The following is a 23011-nucleotide window of genomic DNA, read 5'->3' as shown; positions in this document are numbered from 1 at the left end:
CAGAGTTATTTTCATTACCCCAAATAAAGAACTTCTTGGATCAAGAAATAAATAAATCCATGTTCTTATGGGGACTTGCTGAAGAGAAGAGTACACAGATAATCTATCTTAAAAATATACGCTTGGGAACAAATCAAATTTGGATCCAAATACTAGCTCTGTCACTGTATGATCCTGGGTAAATTAATTTCTGTAAGCCACAGATTCCCCAAATATAGAAGGAAGAAAAGGAGATCTATATTAGTGGATTGGAAATAAAATGAAAAACAGCACAGTGACTTAACCTAGCAGATGTTTAATAATTAGCAGGTACTGTTATGGAGTATTCCTAAAACCATACACAAATAAATTAAGAATTGATTAACTCCTGGATTTATACTAAAAGTACAAATAATAATAACATAGGAAAAAACCATAACTGGACTGCATTTATATTACTGCATATTTCAAAAATGTGGGCAACAGCAAAAAACAAAAAACAAAAAACAAAAAACCTCTAAATCAACCACAAACCAAAGTGTTTTCTTTCCAAAGACCCTGCATATTTCAAATTAACCAGGACAAAAGACATCGTGGGCAAACTGATAAGTCAAAGCATCTTATTTCAGGTATTTAAATCTACCTTGTTAGTTTTAATTTGTCATCTCATATAATTTCTCTTCTCACATTACTGAGGAAATCTTACTGTCCCCTTTGCTTTAAAAAAATTTTTTTTTAATGTTTAATTTTTGAGAGAGAGAGCAAGCACATAAGTGGGGCAGGGGCAGAGAGAGGCTCTGGCTGTGTGGCTCAAACCTGCGAAATGAGAGATCACGACCTGGGCCGAAGTTGGATGCTCAACTGACTAAGCCACCCAGGTGCTCTGCCTGCTTTTCTTATAGTTAAAAGACATTTTCCTCATGACATTCTTTTATTTTAAATGTTTATTTGAGAGAGAGCAGGTGTGTGCACAAGCAAGAGAGGGGAGGGGCAGAGAGAGAGAGAGAGAGAGAGAGAGAGGGAGGGAGGGAGGGAGGGAGAGAGACTCCCAAGCAGGCCCTTTGCTATCAGCACGGAAGTTGTCCCAGGGCTCTGATACCAGGAACTGCAAGATAATGACCTGAACCAAAATCAAGCGACCCAGGTGTCTGTCCCAAGGTATTTATTAGAACTTAATTTTGCTTCAGCCAAATTAATTGCGTGAAAAATAAGAAAAATAATACATTTAGCATAAGTAGATGAAGAAAGTCACTACCATTTAAACAACACTTGCCCCTCATTAACCCCCCACACATACACAACACCAAAATTTAAGATTGTATTTCTCATCTTTAAGAGAAGAGGGCCACCACATCAGCTCTTCATTTATAAACTCCTCTGTTTAGTAACAATTTGATTACTTAAAATATGTATGAATACAGGGCAAAAGCTAACCAAAATGCCCTTCAATTTCAGTATTTGCTTAAGTTCTCAATATATATAAAATGGCGTTTTTGGTGATACAGTAATTTAAACTAATTTTATCCCTGCCCAATTTATTATCTCATCAGATTCTAGAACCATTACATGTTTATTGTGGCACATATATAGGAGCTCTAAAATAAAGACAGAACTATGAAAGTCAGGTTATAATAAAAAAATTAATCTCAGCTCTAAAGAGAAATAACTTTTCTTCATTTGTTTTCCTTGTAATCCAAAAAAAAAAAAAAAAATCAAAACCACACTTGATATTCTAGAAATGCTACCTTAAAAATCAGTTAGGGGTGCCTAGGTAGCTCGGACAGTTGAGTATCTGACTTCAGCTCAGGTCATGATCTCACAGCTCAAAAGTTTGAGAACTGCATCGGGTTCTGTGCTGACTGCTTGGAGCCTGGAACCCGCTTCAAATTCTGTCTCTCTCTCTCTCTCTTCCTCCCCTGCTCATGCACTATGAACTGTCTCTCTCTCTCAAATATAAATAAACATTAAAAAAATTTTTTTTAAATGAGTTAAATCACAACTTAATGTTTGTCTTGTATGTCAAGAACCAAATCTGCTCTAGTAGAACCAGCCTCTCCTGTAAGAGAGACAGATTTACACTGATGAACTACTTTGGACCTCCATCCCTCTGCCAATTTATGTTATACATTTGTATGCAAACAGGCCTAGGTTAGACAAGGCTGCAGTTGTGGAATATTTTCCCTGGCCCACCAAAGCACTACAATTTTAATTTTAATTTTTTAAATTTAATTTTTTTTAGTTTTACACTTCATGCCCAGCACAGGGCACGAACTCACCACCCTGAGGTCAAGACCTGAGTTGACATCAAGAGTCAGACGCTCAACTTACTAAGCGATCCACACATCCATTCCTAGTTTTAATTTTAATTAATACCACCTTCCAATTCAGTGATTCTGAAAATATGCCACTCAGCTTCCTGGAGTCGTCCAAGGATGTTGATTACTTATAGCCAAACAAAGAAGCTTTTCAACTCTTTGGGGAAACCATCTAGTGGGTTTACAAGGTATTTTACATGTTTATAAATTTACATTCTCTGTAAGAATTCTTCATGAAAAGTTCTAGTGCAAAACATACTGAAAACCGTATTTTCAATCCCTGACCCTACTGTAGGGGTTCACAGGCAGCCAATACATGAGAATGCATACAATGAGTACAATGCTTAATATATGTTAGGTAACATTACTAGCCAAAATGTGGAGTCCTACATGTGAGAGGCCATGCCCCGTACAAAGAGAAAAGCAGGAGTTTCCTGGATACGCGGCCAGGCTTAAGTAATACTGTAAGTGGCTGGTCTTAGCTCCTTCCCCACTTTGGCTCTAAAGCACTTTTAGTTTCAAACTTATCATCAGAAAAGTATTTTCAATATGGATAAAAACAAAGGGCTAGGTAGTATTAAGTAGCTATTAGAAATACAGAAGACCAAACACAAAAGAAAACTGGGCACAGGACATGAAGAGTTCACACACACAAAAAGAAATGGAAATGGCTTAACATTTGTAAAGAGGCTTAAATTCACAGTAACTAAAGAAATGAAAACTTATACCAAAAAGCACCTTTGTTATTTGGGTGGGAGAAGAAGGAACACATACGATGATGGGAGTACAAAGGAGTATAATCTCTTCAGACAGTAACAAAAGAGTATTTACTGAAATGTAAAATTCATATACCCTTTGGCCAAGCAACTCTATCTACTTCTAGGAAGTTTATGCCCAAAGAGTGATTTTCAAAAAACTTACTATTTACAAGTAGACTGAGGCTATCCAATCAAACCTTAAAAAGAATGTAATGTATCTACAGAGGCTAACGTGAACACTTGCCCAAAACAGAGTGGGTGAAAAAGCTGGCAAGGAACGGTATATAGTATGCTCCTTCTTCAAGAAGGAAGAGATGCAGAGAGGGAGGAAAAAAGAGAGCAAGAGAAAGAAAGGTGGCAAGAAAAAGAAAATTAGTGTCATACACACGCATAGCTAAGGCTGTAAAGACATACAAGAATGTAACAGCATTTGAGGAAAGAGACCCATGGTATTGGGAAGAGAAGGACTTGGCTCTTTTTTTTTTAATTTTTTTAATGTTTATTTATTTTTGAGAGAGAGACAGACAGAGAGACAGAGTGCAAGCAGTGGAGGAGCACAGACAGAAGAAGACACAGAATCTGAAGCAGGCTCCAGGCTCTGAGCTGTCAGCACGAAGCCCGATGTGGGGCTTGAACCCACAGACCACGAGATCGTGACCTGAGCCAAAGTCGGCCACTTACCTGACTGAGCAACCCAGGAGGCCCCGAACTTGACCTTTTTGGGTTGTGAGATTTAATATGTCCATGGATCACATTTTCAAATACAAATAAATCGGTTTAAAAAAAAAACCAAACCAAACCAAAGACCACAAAAATTCCCTCTCAATCTATCCCATAATTTCTCAACTCCTTTGTGCAGCTGACCTGGGCAAGGTTTCAGCAGAAAACAAAGTCGATGTGAAAGAGCTTAATTTACTTCAAGATATAACTTAAGCATGGCTCTTTAACTTTCTTTCAGTCAAGGAATCACTAATTCAGTTCTTCTCAAAGTCTGTTCCATTTATGTAAAAAGATATTAAGTGAAAAAGAACTCCTGTTCATATGACTTTGTAAACCTCTGGATTACATAAGGTTAAATGTTTTATTTTTTACTCCTAGACAGTTATGAGCATTTTAATGCTCTCTCAATCTGTAAGACAGGGATACTGTATACATTATCTCCCAAACTCAGTTGATCATGGTACATCTTCTGGTGTCAGTGTTATTCTGCAAAACATGAACTTAAGTGAATTTCAGAGAAGGTAAAAATACAGCAGGAAGACTGAGGCAGCACAGGGCCAGCCCAGGTGAGGGCTCATCACCCAAGACACAAGCAGGCCATTCCCACCAGGGAGTAATCTCCCGGGTTAGTGCTCCTCAGCAGGTACTCCTTCTTACAGACACTGCCTGGCTTCCCTTTTTGGATCCATAGGTATTCTGAAAGGTGCTCTACTTTTTTACAGCAGCCCTCATGCTAGTGGGAGTTCTGGAATGAGGTGAGATTGGATGGGAGAGGAACAGGAACCATTATGTGTGAAATGGATTTCTGCATATCACAAGTTGCCCATGTACAATGAAGTACACTCTAATAACTGCTGTCTATATTACCTTAAGTAACTGAAAAGTACAATTAACCACCAGAAATATACAGAGTAACACCTAAGAGTAAATACGACCAAAACTGGTAATTTTACCAATCCCAAGATAGCGCCATTCTTTAGAGCTAAGAACCCTCTAGCAATAACTGTCACCGTTAGCTTGAGAAGAGGATTGTAAATAATATACAGTGTATCAATGTTCTATGTATTAATACTAAATTGGACACAGACTTTAACTGAAAAAAAGGAACAAGGTCTCAGTAACTTTGTCTGAATTCAAAGTAAAAGGTAAATTCCCAGTTCCTCCACCCTATGATGATTAATGCTCATAAAAATAATTGAAAGACACCATAGGATCTTAAAGTACCTTTTGAAACATAGGATAGATAAAATAACACGCACTTTAACTATATGAATACTGGAGACATCTGTAGAAAACCAATTTTCATTAGTTAACTAATTACTTTCCCAACTATTCAGAAACTTAACTCTTCATCCTTAAACATTACTACAAGATAACACAATTTATTATCTAATCTAGTCCCGAGTCAGCTCTAAATATACAGTGACTACATATTTCAGTGTGTGCAAAGAATGTTTGCTTCTAGTTCAGATGAATGCTACAAGCCACCATTCAACATTTATGCAACAATCAGTTCTGGTTTTGTTCTGCTTCCTATCATACCTTTACTAACGATAACAGAGTCCATGGCTACTTTTAGTTCAAGCTAGAGTGAACAAATAAATGCTACCGGTTAGGCGCAAGCTTGTATAGGTAAGTATGTAGGTACACATGTATCGTTTTCACTGTATTTGGCATTGTTTACACCTCTTAAAAACATCAGTTGTATCTACCACGTTGTCCAAGTCACAGTGGAAGAAAGTATTCAGCTATGAATCATCCATCTTGAAGCCATCTGTATGTACTGAGAGAATACAGAACTTACATGCTTAAATACATGCCTAATGGGTAACCAAATTCTTCTTAAAAGCAAACCACTGAAGTGAGAAAAACTCAAGGAAGATTGCAAAATGAGGCTTACTTTCACTGCGGCAATAAGACGAATGTAGTCACTAAGTAGTTCTGAAAACATATAAAAGTCAGCAAAAGCCTGTTCTTGATGTAACTGGTCTATCTTCTCCTCCACTTCCGCAAGCTGAGACAGAGCTCTAGATAAAGCAGTGTGGTCCTCAGAATTACCTAACATGGCAGCACTTTTAGCAAAGGCAGCTGTGTTGGCTGAAAGTTCTGAAATAAAAAAGTATTCACTTTTACTGTTCACTAGTAAAGTTTTTAAATACTGCAATGATTTCTCTACTTTCTCTCTAAATTTTATCTGTTCATGTATTGCTCAAATAATTATCTTAAAATAATTAACATAAAACAACCAGTCATTAAGACGCCTTCGGCATACATGCCAACTGCTCAGAGCTCTATGAAAAATTAGGAGAACATTAAAGAAAAATCAAGAAGAACCACTGCCTATATTCCCAAGGGATGAACTATGTTTAATTATATATAATCTGCCTCCCCCTTCTTCCTGAAGCGCTCACTGTTTTTGTCTATTCCTATAAAAGATAAAACATATTTTCTTGTCTCTGGAAAGCACTGGGAGGACTTGTAATTGACTTATACTACATTTTTTGGCCTTTACACATTTATTTGAAATTGAAAATGTCTCTAATTTTTAACGAAAACATTATTTAGCTAATAGGAAAAAAATCACGGTAAAACTGTAGAGAATTGTATTATTCATAAAAATCTTATTTTTTTCTTTGTGTACAAGGCTTGAACAGTGCTTGGTGGAAATACTAAGAATTTCTAAACAGATTTCTGAACATAATCATTTCAGACACAGATGTTTATAAGCTAAATAATGCCAACAACTAATAATACATTGCCTAGAAATTGCTCTACGTTACATAATTTTCTCTAAAAGAACCATAAAGTCATTCTCTACAAGATACAGTATAAATGGCAAAAGCTGTTATAAACTACTTTCAATAAAAGCGTACTGATGTATTTCTGTAGTTGTTTTACTGAAATGGTTACTGGTAATGGTACATACTAAATTACTTAGTAAGTACTTTAGAAAGCTAACATGAAAATCCTCATATTCTTAGAAAACAACAAAAACTTCATCATAGAATTGAAAAAATACAACTCAAATTGCCAATCAATTTTTAACGGCCCCTCCCCTAGACTTTTTAATTTGGCTGTTCAAAAAATGAAGAAAATAATTCAAAATTTTCTAGGAAATGCAGGCACACAGGAAGTTTTCAAAGACAAATTTCAAAAATCGATTTTTAAGCTGATATTTTTAACTGTATCAGTTACTAATAAGACATCTTCATTCATTAACCTATACGAATGTTAACAAAGTGTTAATCAAATGAACAACAGTTTTAAACCAAACTTTAAAATATACTTTTATAAGCTCAGGATTTTTATACTTCTCAACTAAGTCAGGTTACAACAGAACAAAAAAATATTAACAAGGTTGAAATGGAAAACATTCTCTTAAACTATTGTTCTCTCTTTTCTATAGTAGCTCCAGAATGTGCATTTTAATAAAATTTAAATAAAATCTGTAATTAACTAATGGTGTTAAACACATAAATAACTAGACAAACAAACCTTTTCTATGACAGACCAAGGCTTCAACACTAGCATGAAGTTTCCTAAGTTGCTGATCCAGATTTTCAAATTGCTGCTGCTTTTCTTCAAACCACTAAGAAAAAAAAAATGAAAAATGGAGCTAATTTAGCAAGAACAAACCGCTGTAAATTAGGTTACCAATAGCAAGCCACATCCCTTGTTTTAAAGCAACAAATTAACCGTGTATATAAAACCATGGTAGTCAACTGATGTGGCTGAGGACTAAACTCAATAAGCAAATTAATATCCTATTTTCTACTTGTACAGCTTTAAAATGCAATTGTTGGGCTCATTAATTCATCTCATTATTCAAGTCGAAAAATCAGCTCTTACTGCATCCGATTCATTCATCTTGATTGTCATTTTGTTGACAGCGTCGGCAGCCTTGTTCACCATCCTCAATATTCCTGCTCCACTCAGAGCCTGTGTGTTAACTGCTCTAGGCAGCTGGAATTGAATGACAAATAAGGGCAAACAAACCGGTTAAAAGGCTGGAGGTTTAAGTGGGCGCAAAAGGAACTGCACACCCCCTCCAAAAAAAGAAAAAAAGAAAAAAAAGGAGGTTGTATTTTCTTCACTCTCATACATTTCAATAGTGAGATCTAATTTCTCAAATACACTACTTGTACACTCTCAAAGGAAAACTTAAAAAATAGACTTTCCATTTGCTTTTCTTCAGCACGTTTACATTTAGATGGAACAACACTCTGTTTGTCAAAATATATTAAGAGATTGTCAAGTACCTTAACACTGGCCACCTGTTTGCTTGCAGAAATAAACTTGTTTATAAGGAAAGAAGAAAGTCTTGAGAAAAATCTCCTTATGTTCAGCTAGGAGGGTGTGATTCTAAATTTTTAAAAAATTCTAGTATTCCAGTAAATTAAAAAAAAAAAATCTCAAATAGTTATAATTGGAACTGTAAACTGTTACAAGCCCCAAATGTACTAAGCATCTCAAATCAAAGGAGCAGCATGGTTATAATTTAAGCTCTTTTAAGTCACAAATTTGCTTTCAGAACCTTGGTAAGAATATTAGAATGTAGACATTTAAACACATTTAGCTGTCTCTAAAAGGAGGCCTGAATAAACTTATTTCAACACAATGCCTAAACAAACACTTAGGGCATTGAGAATTAGACTATTTAGAGATCATTCTTCTAAATCTGGTTTAAAAATTTTTGAAAAAGAAAGTGGTCATCCTACTGTTACCAAAGCAGAAAAGGTATTTTACTAATAATTTAAATTATTAAAACACTAACCTCAAGGGGCACCTGGGTGGCTGAAATCAACTCCTGATTTCAGCTCAGGTTATGATCTCACAGTCATGAGACTGAGCCCCATGTCAGGCTCAGAACTGGGTGTGGAGCATACTTAAGATTCTCTCCCTCCCTCTCCCTTTGCCTCTCCCCCATGAATGCACTCTCTCTCATAATAAACACTAAGCGCCACCCCCCCCCAAAAAAAAGAAAAAAGAAAATCAATTTGTTCCATCCACTAATCCCATCATTTACCGAATATCTATTTTTACAAAAATTATCAAAATGACAAAACACAGGGGTGCCTGCGTGGCTCAGTCGGTTAAGCATCGACTTTGGCTCAGGTCATGATCTCACAGTTCGTGAGTTTGAGCCCTGCGTCAGGCTCTGTGCTGTCAGCTCAGAGCCTGGAGCCTGCTTCAGATTCTGTGTGTGTGTGTGTGTCTCTCTCTGCCCTTCCCCCACTCACACTCTGTCTCCCTCAAATATAAATAAAACATTAAAAAAAACCTTATTTTTAAAAAATAAAATAAAATGACAAACACAAATAATAAGAAAATTCGTATCATACAAAAATTTAAAGTAGAAATAATACCTCTGAACTTTCCAGGAACTGCCTTAAATCAGGATCCTGTAGTAAAGTTGGATGCTTTACTGTTCTTTGAAGATACCTAGATATAAGAATAAAATTTCTCCTTTATTTATGAGTAGCACTTTAAATATTATTTGAACAAAATCACAAAAACAAACCAAAAAAATAGGTAAAATGATGTCCTCAGTCTGCCTCTTAGAATATCAGTCTGCTTTCACTCTAATTGTTTAGACTCTTATAGCAATTTAATGACTAAAAAGCTTTTTATTCCTCTTTTGAAAGTTCATCATATATAAAAAGAGACATGGCAGGCTGTGGAGATGGGGATACATGAGAGATTAAATAATTTACTAAACTTCTCACTGCGAAGTAGAGTTGTAAAAAGGTATATGAGTTTGTTGAATAATTTGATCTTCGGGTGGAGTCACCATGTTCTGAGCTAATATTTCAGAGTCCTAACACATATCACTATATATATTCCAATCAACTATTTTTTTTATTACTGCTGTTATCACCAAAACAGAGGAACACCTACCAGATTTTTTTGCCTGTCAGCAAATTATCAAATCAGCTTTGATCTTTATTGGACAAGGACTGATTTTCTTCAAAATTCTATTTTTAATAAGGTTTTGCTAAAAGTTTGATTCATGTTTTTCTTATAGGACACAACATAAAATAAAAATGAAAAGTAAAGAGAAACACCCTTGCTAAATCACTTTTAGCCCAACTTTAGATATTTTCCTTTACTAGAACATAGAAAAGCCCAAGTTTCTGCCATCCATAATTAACATTCTTTCATAAAAAGAAAAAAGGTCCACTATTTAATTATTCTTGATTACTTATCTAATCTCATGTTCTGCAAAATTATTCTTCCCTTAATGATTACATATACTAGTATTTCAATTATAGTATTTTACCTCACAGTTAACATGTTTATTATACATCTACAGAATAAATGTTAATCATTAATTTTCTTTGATCTCATTATAAGATTATAAAACATACCTAAAGCTTCTGAAAAGCAATGGTAACCTTCTATAAAGTCACAATGGTATAAAGTCACAATTCTACCCAGTGGTTAAAACGACTATTTTATTAGGGCCAAAATGTTAACTTCTGTTTTTATATATTTTAATACATTAAACTTCAAGTCATTAGCCCACATAAGAAAACACTGTAACAGAAATAGAGCATTTAGCAGGTATGTGCAATACATTCTACACTGTGGCTTAAAAAAATTTACTGCCAATATTATCAAGCTAAAAACGAGATGCAACAGGAATGTTAATTTTGTGTCAAAGAAATGGTGGTATACTCCCACTAGAATTTTACTTACAGTTTTAATACTCAAGTTTTCCAATAGTATTGGGTTATTTGGTTGTTTAGGCCATGTACCGCTTAAAGCAGTTTGCATAAGTTGTTCACGGGAGCGCACACAACAACTGGCAAACAGCAAGTACTCAGACATTTGTAAAATGAACCAGCGGGAAGGAAGACGAAACATGTCGTACCCAAACTTTGTACATCCTAATAGTTCAAACCTAAATGTCATTACCTACTACTACTTACATTCTAAAATGGCTTTCCAAAGTGAGCTCTGTAGAATACTAGTCTCCTTCAGTATTCCGGGAAAAAGACTGGTTCTATAATCAGGCAAGTCTGAAACTTATCACATACACATCACTCTCTTTGAGTCCTAAATAGCAGCGTGTTAAGCGCTGCACAAAGTTTTATAGGAAAAAAACCTGGTTTAACTTTGTTAAACCCTACATTAACAAAACTCAATTGTCTAGATTTTCCTTTGTCATCCTACCACATACTAGCATTCTGAGGTATCAACATCTTGGAAAAGGGCATTCTAGAAAAAGACAGAAAAACTTTACTTCTTAAGGGTTACACAGAAGTAAATAGCAGTTAACTGTTTCTTAAAAAGTATTAAGCTTAATGTTAAAATTAGGAACAGGAATATAAAGCAGATTTTTTTGTTCCAGAGATAATTACCTTTTAACGTTTTTTTCTAAAGGTGTATGTATACACACAAACTGAGATTTGGTTTTCACAAAAATATTACACCATTATACCTATAGGTGTGTATCCTTTCCCGCAAAACAGTCAGTTGTAGGTACCTTTCTATGTCATGAAATACTACTAATGTCATTTTTATTTATTTACTACATGGAATTCTATCCTACAGATAAACTATAATGTAGTTATTTTTTAATACTACGATCACTACTCGCTTTCTTATAATTTGCCAAGTACTATCACATACGATGGAATTTTATTCTTCAAATTGATTGTATATAATCTACTTTGCTTATCTTAATACGCACATTTTATGTTTTTAAGATTTTTTTTCTAATGTTTATTTTTGAGAGAGCCAGAATGCAAGCAGGGGAGGAGCAGAAAGAGAGGGAGACAAAATCCAAAGCAGACTCCAGGCTCTGAGCTGTCAGCATAGAGCCTGACGTGGGTCCCGAACACATGAGCCAAACCCATGAGCCGTGAGATCATGACCTGAGCCAAAGTCAGAAGCTTAACCGACTGAGCCATACTGGTGCCCCTCAATAGGCACATTTTAAATGACAATTCCTATTTTACTAAGCGGTTTGTGTTTTTAAATTAGACAATAAAGGAACAGATTTGCATTTTGCTCTCCCTTCACATCAATCTTTCTACCATTATCACTTTCATCATTTCTTACAAGCCATGAAACTATCCTTCATCTTCATAACCCTTATGTTCATAGGGATGTATATTTTTTCATTTTTTAAAAAATTTTTTAAATTTTAGTTCCACTGTAGTTAACATACAGTGTTGGTATTACTTTCAGGCATACTACGCAGTGATTCAAGAGTTCTATACAGTACTCAGTGCTCATCAGGGTAAGTGCACTCTTAATCCCCATCACCTACTGCACTCCCTCCCCTCTCCTCCCCTCTGGTAACCATCAGTTTGTCCTCTATATTTAAGGGTCTGTTTCTTGGTTTTCCTCTCTTTTTTTCCTTTGCTCATTTGTTGTTTCTTAAATTCTACAGATAAACGAAACCATATTGCATTTCTTACCCTGAATGACTTACTTCATTTAGTAACATACTCTTTAGCTCCACCCATGTTGTTGCAAATGGCAAGATTTCATTTCCTTTTATGGCTAATATTCCATTTTATCCACACACAAACACATCTTGATCCATTCATCTATCCATGGATACTTGGGCGACTTCCATATTGTAAATAATGCTGCAATTAACATAGGGGTGCATGCATTCCCCTGAATAAATGTTTTTGTATTTTCTGGGCAAATACACGATAGGAAGATTCCTGGATTGTAGTAGCTCTCTTTTTAACTTTTTGAGGAACTTCCATACTGTTTTCCATAGTGGCCGCACCAGTTTGCATTCCCACCAACCGTGCAAAATGGTTCCTTTTTCTCTATATTCTTGCCAACACTTGTTTCTTAACTATTTGATTTTAGCTATTCTCACATATGTGAGGTGATATTTCACTGTAGTTTTAATCTGCATTTCCCTGATGATGAGTGCTGTTGAGCATCTTAAGACATATTTTAAATGAATGAATATTTGTAAATATTCACCAATTCAGAATTAAGGTCCGCAGGGTTGTAGATCTATAAAGGATGGATACAGAACAAAAACAGGCAAAGACTACAGGGAGAAGAGGTAACACAGGGAGAAGACCTGAAAAGAGGCGTGGGGAGAAAGAGACACATTTGGAAGAAGAAAGAAATGAAGACACAATGGAAAAGCTGACAAGTAAGTATCACACTCAACATGAGACAGTAGTTCTGCAGATTTGCTCCAAGGAAGGGTTACTAAAAAATTTAGAAGAATCGCTTAGGGTTTTAAGTTCTGACTTACTGAAAACAAAACAAAATAAAGCAGGTTACACAAAATTGAGAGGAATAAAGTTAAAAACATTTCTCTTACTCTTAAAAACTGAGAACAAACTGAGGGTTGATGGGGGGGTGGGAGGGAGGGGAGGGTGGGTGATGGGTATTGAGGAGGGCACCTTTTGGGATGAGCATTGGGTGTTGTATGGAAACCAATTTGACAATAAATTTCATATTTAAAAAAATAAAAATAAAAAATAAAAAAAATGTTTTTGACAAAAAAAAAATTTCTCTTGCTTGAAACTCAAACACAGGTGCTAATGATAACGAACAAAAGAACAGAAAGGCAGAAAGAGCCTGGGCTTTGATGACATTCATTTGTGGATTCAGCAAATATTTGTAAAGCATTTACTAACTGCATGTCATTTTCTGTTCTGAACACTCAGAATATATGAGAGAAAACCGTATTTTAGTAAGAGAAGACTGATCATGAATAAACACACAGATTATATATACAGTATGTGACCAGTTGGCAGATGCTATGGAAAAAGGAGGGTAGAACGGTAGGTAGAGCAAATGAGATCAAGTGTGCAAGGTATCGTTGGGGGCAATTCAAAGAGAATAGGTTAGAATGAAGCCAATGATGAGAAAAGACTTCACTGGAAAGATGATACTTGAACATCTAAAGTTAAAAGAGGTAAGGGAATTACCATGCAGACATTTGAGAACAAAAGCTTTCTAGGCAACGGGAGAGGCCAGTGAGAAAACTCTAAGGTGGGAAAACGCCAGGGATCTTTGAGAAGCAGCAAAATGACGAGTGTGGCCTGGAGCAGTGTGATCAAGGGGCACAGGAGATAGAACAGATAAGAGTGAGCGGTGCAGGTCATATAAGGTTCTGCAGGCCATCATAAGGACTATGGCTTTTACGGAGTGACATGGGGAGCAAGAAACATGATGTGATTTAGATTTTAAGAGGATGGTTCTGATTGCTGTATTTAGAAAGAGCAGAGATCCAAGGTTGGAAACAGAAAGCAATTAAGAACCTACTGGAGTTAATTCCAGCATTTGGACTACTATGGTAGTAGTGAGAAATGGTTGTATTCCAGATTATCAGAAACTGGCAACAAGATTTTCAGAAAACTGGATAATCCTAAATACTTCCTGATAGGAAAGTGTAGATTAATTAATCTGTACTAACTGTTAAGGCCAAGCCAGTTGAGTTTTTAGGTGCTTGGACTGAACACAATCCTGATAACATTTAAGATAAGGAAAAATGCTTTTAATGCTTTCAGCAAGTCGCCCAAGGCCACACAAATACTTTATAGTGTGTAGTGAAATACAGGCTTCAACAGAGAAAGGATTCTAACTCCCTACACACTCTATCATGGTACTCTATACTTCTCTGTTTATATCTGCAGAAGTGTATCCTTACCTATGAAATAAAGTCAATATGCTCTTAACATAAAACGTGAAGCACTCTCAAGAAAACCAAGAGAGTGATCTTAGAGAAACTCTTATTAAAAGTACTTTCTGCTTACTTTAGTGAGTGTGGGTGGCCCAGGAGAGTCCCTTTCTTAACGACTCCCTCTCTCTTCCTGTATTTTAACACCAGATGTTCATCCTTTCATTCAAGACCAAAATCTAAATTTTCTGAGTTGAACAAACAAATAAATACACAAATTTATTACCATAGTATATACAAAGAAAACTACTTCCCTGATCCACTAGATTAAAACTAGGTTAGGCATCCCATAGATAAGCCTGTTCTAATTTTTAAATTTTATGAAATGCCACAGAAAACTCCCTTTAGAAAAAGCATCCCAATTCCTCTGCTTCTTTATACCTATATTTTCTTTAGTCATATTTTTTAATGCAAAATGAACTTTTCCCTCATAGTATATGGTTTCTTTTGTTTATTATTATTATTACTGCAATAGCCACTAGGGTAGCACTTAACAAGTAACATTTTTCACTAAAGAAACTGTTTTCAAATATCCACTAGATCAAACCCCAGTATTTCCTTACAACTCTCCTCAATGTTTCATACCACATGTTATGGTAAGTACTAAGCAATGCATTCAAGTTGCGAGAAAGGTGAATGTAGAATCAAATTATATGTCCTTGGTACAATAAATCTTCATTAAGTTCCTTATCAAGCATGCCATCTGAAACATTTCAAATTTACTCATAGAAAAATAGGACTTGAAAGGTTTCTCAAAGGGTCATGGTTACACTTTCAGGAAGAACTAAGCGAAATCGAAGCAGAACATTATCTACCTTTACTCTTAAAAACATTTGGTCTGTGACCTCTTTCACAACAGAAACAATTCTAAAGCCTAACCTAAACTTCTCTGGACACAATTTAATCCTTTCCTGAGTAAATGCTTTTCTCACAGGCACAATCTCATCCTTTAAGACTTCTGTAATAATAAGTTGCATAGTCCGCTTTCTTACTGTAAATTGTTCAAACCTGACTGTACTGCAGCATTTTGTTAAAATGGAAACAATTTATTAATAAGACCCAAAAATAAAGTGACTTAAAAATAGTTTAAATAGGGGCGCCTGGGTGGCGCAGTCGGTTAAGCGTCTGACTTCAGCCAGGTCACGATCTCGCGGTCCGTGGGTTCGAGCCCCGCGTCGGGCTCTGGGCTGATGGCTCAGAGCCTGGAGCCTGTTTCCGATTCTGTGTCTCCCTCTCTCTCTGCCCCTCTCCCGTTCATGCTCTGTCTCTCTCTGTCCCAAAAATAAATAAACGTTGAAAAAAAAAATTTAAAAAAAAAATAGTTTAAATAATAATGTGCACCCTGGAGATAGACATACTATTTCTTAAAATCTGTCCTATCCACCTCATCTACTGATTTTAAGCCAAAAGAGAAAATAAAGAATAAGCACATTCAATAAAAATAACAAGCAAAAACACCCTATGAAATTAGAAAATTTCTATGTCTAGGTGATTACCAACTTACGTTCTAAAAGTTGGGCTTTAAGATAATTTCAAATTTTTTTTCTTAATTTTCAGCATAGCAAGGAAGGAATAAATGTTAAGATCCTGGGAGTGGGTTCCTCCTATCCGTAACTCATTTGGTCTGTGACATTGAAGACAACCCTTCAAAACTAAAGGAAACGTGTCAAGTACTATGCAGTAAGGTAGGGCAAATGTATCAGACTTGAAGCATACAGTCAACTCAATAAATGACTCATACAATTGTGCACTCAAGTCAAAATCAATTATGCAAAATTAAAGGAGGGAGCACAAACTTAATTTTTTATTGTGTTTAATAACATTCCTAGCCAAGTAATAATTCAATGGAACTATAGTGAGCCAAATTGTCCAACAAAGAATGTGAATATGGGTAAAACTTCCTAGAACCTAAATAATACTAAATATTAAAAATCCAAATATTTATCATTTCTTTCTTCCCATTCACAAGTTTCATGGTATCTTTTTACAAGCTTAGCCATTCCTTACTCCTAATGCAAAATACAGCTATGTTTTTAAAAATAGATCTTATTTTATTACAAAAAAATTTTTTACATGTTTATTCATTTTTGAGCAAGAGATACGTACACAGAGTGTAAGCAGGGGAGGGGCAAAGAGACAGGGAGACACAGAATCTGAAGCAGGTTCCAGGGTCTGAGCTGTCAGCACAGAGCCCAACACGGGGCTTGAAGTCACGAACCGGGAGATCATGACCTGAGCTGTAGTCAGAGGCTTAACCAACTGAGCCACCCAGGTGCCACACAAATCTCTACACCTAACGTGGGGCTGGAACTACAACCCCACAATCAAGAGTTACATGCTCAACCAACTAAAGCAGCCAGGTGCCCCTATGATACATTAATTCTATCCCCAACAAACTAATGCCTTTATATTCCTGCTTACAACACAGGATACAAAAGTAGTTGTTATTTTATTAGACACACTATTTGCTAAATACTAATCCACTATGATGATTAACGAAAACAGAACACAGTATTGTGTTGTTGAAAGAAGTAATTTTCTTAATAAAAGTTTAAAGCACTCTTAGTAGAACCATGAAATGGTACTGTGAAAAAAAAAACATTAAAATATAGTTGTGCCATATAATGGAATTAGACTTATTATTACTGAAATAAAAACATGACAGTAATAAAGCATAGCTATCTACAATTACCTTTCAAGAGCTGCTCTCCGTTTTTCTACAAATTCAGTGGATGACGAGTCTTCTTTACCCACTTTGACCTTGGTCATGCCTTTGAAAAAACACTCGATGAGACTCATGATAATTTTGTTATTTGAAACAGTTTTTTTATAGTCATTCCTTCATAATCTAAAATACACTTTAAATTTGAATGTGATTAAAAAAAAGAGCTCCTAAACTTATAACCAGTATCATACTTTAGAGAAATTATAACTCATCATATATTAACATCTCATCTTGCTAAGTACGCATAACATGAAACCAGATAAAGCAGAGGGTGAGCTGTGTCTGCAGTTTTCTAAACTCTATTTGCGTTCCTTATCTGTTACATATTACACTCATGGTAAATTAAAATGTGTTTGCATTTCAATATGCATAAAGACATTCAAATTAGCAAATTTAAGCTCAATTACTATTTTCATTTCTTATGAGTAATAATTAAGGTTCTTTAGTTTGGGGACTAGAAAAATGGAGTATAATCCATGAGTGTGCTAAGTATTTTCCTTGTTGTAGAGTCTAAAAACATCTTGTTAATTTATTATAGCTAGTTTTGTAATAGCTGAAACAATAAACACTTTCATAAAAAATCATGTTAATCATTTCTGTACTGGCAATTTAAATTTTAACAACAATGTATCAAATTGCATATTTTTCTTTTTTCCTTGTGCTTTTTTCTTTCAGAATCAATTCTGTAGCAACGAAGTAATGACATATGCTACAACATGGATGAACTTTAAAGATACGCTATGAAAGGGGCGCCTGGGTGGCTCAGTCAGCTGAGTGTCTGACTCTCGGGTCACGATCCCAGGGTTGAGTCCCGCGTCAGGCTTGGTGGTCATGCTTTGTGCTGAGTGTGGAGCCTGCTTCAGGCTCATATGCATGTGTGCACACGCCCTCTCTCTCTCTCTCTCCTTCTCTCTCATCTCCCTTGCTTGCTACCTCTCTTAAAAGAAAAATACTATGTGAAGGAAACCTGTCACAAAGGTCCACTTATTTTCCTTTACATGAAACATTCAGAATAGGCACATCTAGAGAGAAAGAAAATAAATTAAAGACTGCCTAGGCCTAAGGAGTTGGGGGAGTTAGAGGATGACGGGAAGTGCTAATAACGAGGGGGCGCCTGGGTGGCTCAGTAGGTTAAGCATTTGACTTCAGATCAGGTCACGATCTCGCAGTCCGTGGGTTCAAGCCACGTGGTGGGCTCTCTGCTGTGAGCACAGAAGCCACTCTGGATCCTCTCTCTCTCTGTCCCTCCCCTGCCCATGTGCACTTTTTCTCTCTAAAATAAATAAACATGAGGGGCATCTGGGTGGCTCAATCAGTTGGACATCCGACTTCTACTCAGGTCATGATCTAGCAGTTCATGACTTTGAGCCCCACGTCGGGCTGTGTGCTGACAGCTCAGAGCCTTGAGGCTGCTTTGGATTCTGCGTCTCCGTCTCTCTCTGCCCTTCCCTCGCTCATGCTCTGTCTCTCTCTCTCAAAAATGAATAAACATTAAAAAAAATTTTTTAATAAAAAATAAAATAAATATTAAAAAAATTTATTTAAAAAGATATTCTAAAACTGACTGTGGTGGTGTATGCACAACTCTGAATATACTAAAAGCCTTATATACCACATTGAATTATACACTCTTTATTTTTTTTAAGTAAGCTCTACACCCAATGGGGTGCTTGAACTCACAACCCTAAGGTCAAGAGTCGCATGCTCTACCAACTGAGCCAGCCAGACACCCCAAATTACACACTTTAAATGGATAAATCATATGGCATTTAAATTACATCTCAACAAAGCTATTAAAAACAGATTATGTAAAACCATGTAATTCTTATTCAGGCTGGTACATCTGGTAAATAAACATATCATCTATGAATGTTTTGCCTAACATAATTAATTCTTCTGAAATACAAGTTTGAAAAAGAAAACTCAAACACCTAAAATTATCCGCCATGAATGGACCACTAAAAGTGGGGTGTTACTGATATAACATATTGTTTCCCTCAAAAAAAATCTTACTGCTATGAAGTTCTTTACATTTTTCCCTTTAAGGATTTTCTGTTCATGCTACTTCATGCTACTGTTCATGCTAGAGGTAACTATTAAGGGCCACCAGAGCAAATAAACACTTACTCTAACCAATTAACTCTTAAAACTTTTCAACTTTGTTGTTCTTTTCTAAAAGCTTAGTGAAACAGTGGTTTTCAGTTAACTAATCTTACAAACAGGTTACCTGTGGGCTAATGAAAAGACTCCTGTGCTTTCAGGGGCAGTTCTAACTTTTCAGCAAAGACGACAAATTACAATTCCTTTTCTCCTGCCTCCACTTTAAGTGTTTGTTAGTTGAAAACCACTGGCTGTATACTTAAGAGGGCCTCCCATATATCAACAGTTTTGTGGACAACCTATTCACTTTTAAAATTTTTATTTTATTAAGTTTATTTATTTTGAGACAGAGACAGAGTGCACTTGCGAGCCAGTTGGGGAGGGGCAGAGAGGAGGGGGCAGAATCCCAAGCAAGCTCCGTGCTGCCAGCACAGGGCTCGAACCCAGACAAACTGTGAAACCAGGACCTAAACTGAAACCAAGAGTCAGACACTTAACCAACTGAGTTTTGTTTTGTTTTTTAAAAAACTGGTAAGACAATCTGAAAAAATGACTGCTTCTGTATTTGCCTGGCTGCCAGGAAGTTCACAACAAATTTGTTACCCACCTTTAGTAATTACCTTTAGTAATTGTTCAGACTTTACATGTACATTTTATTTATTTATTTTTTTAAATTTTTTTTTAATGTTTTTTAATTTATTTTTGAGACAGGGAGAGACAGAGCATGAGCAGGGGAGGGGCAGAGAGAGGGAGACACAGAAGCCGAAGCAGGCTCCAGGCTGTCAGCACAGAGCCCGATGTGAGGCTCGAACTCACAGACTGTGAGATCATGACCTAAGCCAAAGTCAGAAGCGAACTGACTGAGCCACCCAGGCGCCCCACACGTACATTTTAAAGAAACTATTTAACTTGGTTTCATCTTACTGTTTGACTATGGTTATTTTTCCTGCTAATTTCTTTCTTTAGATATATATACACATATCTATATACGTATAGATATGTATATGTGTATATGTATACACACATGCAAGCATACACATACACATATGTGCACACATGTATGCGCATACACATATGTGCGCGTGCATGCACATACGTGTGTACCTGTGTGTGCACATATATTTTTTTAAACTGCATTATATATGTAGTTGCCTCAAGTCGTTCCTGGAATAAAGTAGTATATAAATAAATATAGCACACGACAGGTTATGTAACCTCGATGAACCTTACCTTCCTCACCTATTACATAAGGACCACACTAAGTTAACTTCATAAAGTTGTTGTGAAGGTTAAATGAATCTCCTGGAAATTATTTAGCACAGTAACTTTCAATAAATGTTAATTATGCCTATAATTTAATTGATAACCTTACAATGTAATGGGCAATCTTGGCCACGTGTATGCATAATACAAACATAACCGTGTGACTGTCCCCTAATAACCTTTTGAAGCCTGTGAGAATCAACATCAGAAAAGGATGCTCTTAAGATTTACTTTCTAACTTCTATTTTAAATTTACACATACTATTTATTATGCTGTAACAATTTGTGGAAGGTTGAAGATCATTAAGGCAAAATATTAGCTTAAAACAATTAACCTGGCATTAAAATTTACTTTTTCAAAAAAATTTTTTTTGCTCATTGTTTATAGACTGGATTAGCATGTTAGCCAGCAAAATGAGAAAAATAATTTATTTTTCCTCTTTTGATATATAAAAATAGTTGCACAACCTAATCAAAGAAAAAAAGGTAATAAATAATTTGTGATACAGGAAACTTAAGATCCATATAAATAGTAGGATGCCAGAAGATACCACTGCCAAAGTTTTAAAGATAAGAGAAATAAGATTATGAAGTAGGTCAGCAGTTCCCAAAATACAGTCAGAATACAAGAAAGGTTTCTGAGACCCCTTTTCAGACAGGTGTCGGGGAAGGGTGTACCAAAAAGCCTATTTTCATAATAATACTAGACTATTGTCTTTTTTACTCTCATCCTTTTAGGAAAGCTCAGCAGAATTTTACAAAGGTTATATGGTGTGTTATATCACAACAGATTGAAGCAGAAGCAGATATAAGAACATAGCTATTTTCTATTAAGCCAGATATCAGAGATTTGGAAAACTAAAAACAAAAAGCAAGCCACTCTTGTCACTTAAACTTACACTGCCTTACAAAAATTTAATTTATTGATATTCTTAATTTTTTAAAGTTTTTCTAAAGTAGACTCTACCCACAACGTGGGGCTTGAACTCACAACCCCGAGATCAAGAGTCACATGCTCTACCAACTGAACTAGCCAGGTGCCCCTACAAAGTTTTTTATAATAAAAAAACTCAGAGAATATAATAAATGCATTTAAATATGTCAGGTTTCAAAGTCATAAAAGATACCAACAGAAGTGCTCTTCAAACAAAATGTTTTTAAAAAGTAAAAACAAAAATTTAAAGATCAGCAAAATTCAATTTGAATATTTTCACAATAAATTGAAAACACTGAGAAAAGAAGCACAAAATTTTAAGAGATGACATGTCTTTTAATGGGACAATGTAAGTTGTCCTCTTTTGAAATTTTCTGCATATTCTTTTTTTTTTTTTTTAAAGCTCTACACCCAAAATGGGGCTTGAACTCCCGACCCTGTGGTCAAGAGTTGCACGCTCTGCCAAGAGAACCAAAAGGTGCTTGCTCCCTTCTACAGATTTTTAACTAAGCCTTTATTACTTGTATAGGTAGAAATGTTTTTAAACATTAAATTGAGGTATGGAATATACTAACATGATACCTCTTATAAGACCTGGACTGGATCAAATCTTCTTTTTGGACAATGAATAGCTGAAACCCAAATACTTTCATTCCTTAGAATAATGTTAATATGCTACCAATATTAAGTATCTTCTGAATGTTACTTAGTAAAATGTTAGGGTTTGATTGTCTTCAACTTGGCAAATTCAGACCCAATATTTAACATCGTTATATAAATCAAATCCTAAATTGATCCTATATAAATAAAAATCCTAAGAGCTTAGAAAATAAAAGTATGAGCTTATACATTCTTAATTGATGAATGATTATCATAAATGGAATGTTTATTAAATTCAGTATTGCCAGACACTATAATTTATCCTGATAATAAATGATCATGGTAGCCTAATAATCTAGGTAGTTTAAAACTGAACTAGTAGCAGTAACTTTTTTTTTTTTTTTAATTCATACTTACCTACTATACTCTTTTCTGGAGCTGGTGGCACAATATAACCAACATGTAAATACTTGCTTGCTAATTTGCTATGCAAACCGAGAAAGTCACTGAATCTTCTTTTAACTGAAAATTCACTCTTACTGAACATGGAAAGAGAAGTCTACAAGTGAAGAAGAAGCATTTTAAATTTTGAATACTAAGCAATTGTTCAGAAGTTAGCATCACATAAACCTGTGAACATATGTATACCTACACACACGTTTTACTTTGCAAAAGACCACAGGGTAGCTAACTAATGTGGAATACACATTTCTAACCAAAAAAAAAAAAAAAAATTCCTACGTTATTATACGTTGTGTTTTGTTTTGTTTGGTTTTTACAGAGACTTAAAAGGACAAAATGTTTGCTTTATTCTATCCTTGACTCATCTCATCAACTCTAATTACATTTAGGTCAATGACTCTTAAATCTTTACCTCTGGCCCAGATCTCCTCTGAGCTTCAGTCCAATATATCAAAATGCCCAAGGGACACTTCCACTTAA

The 23011-nt window shown here is 35.5% G+C and overlaps 1 protein-coding gene across 1 annotated transcript in view; it reads right to left on the bottom strand.

The window, feature by feature from the left end:
• Window positions 1-23011, bottom strand: part of SNX2 (sorting nexin 2) — a 57235-nt gene that overhangs the window by 5044 nt on the left and 29180 nt on the right. The window contains exons 6-11 of the mRNA XM_047083824.1: window positions 22487-22628; window positions 17140-17218; window positions 9139-9214; window positions 7622-7735; window positions 7268-7361; window positions 5673-5878 (exon numbers count right to left, since the gene is read on the bottom strand). Coding sequence (XP_046939780.1) covers window positions 5673-5878; window positions 7268-7361; window positions 7622-7735; window positions 9139-9214; window positions 17140-17218; window positions 22487-22628 — 711 coding nt within the window. The remainder of the gene's footprint in view (window positions 1-5672; window positions 5879-7267; window positions 7362-7621; window positions 7736-9138; window positions 9215-17139; window positions 17219-22486; window positions 22629-23011) is intronic.

This window comes from Lynx rufus, unplaced genomic scaffold (assembly GCF_022079265.1).
Source record: "Lynx rufus isolate CCGP_SWC_20201006 ecotype Redwood Valley unplaced genomic scaffold, mLynRuf1.p SCAF_1, whole genome shotgun sequence".
NCBI lineage: Eukaryota > Metazoa > Chordata > Mammalia > Carnivora > Felidae > Lynx > Lynx rufus.
This window is presented reverse-complemented; position numbering and strand designations above follow the sequence as displayed.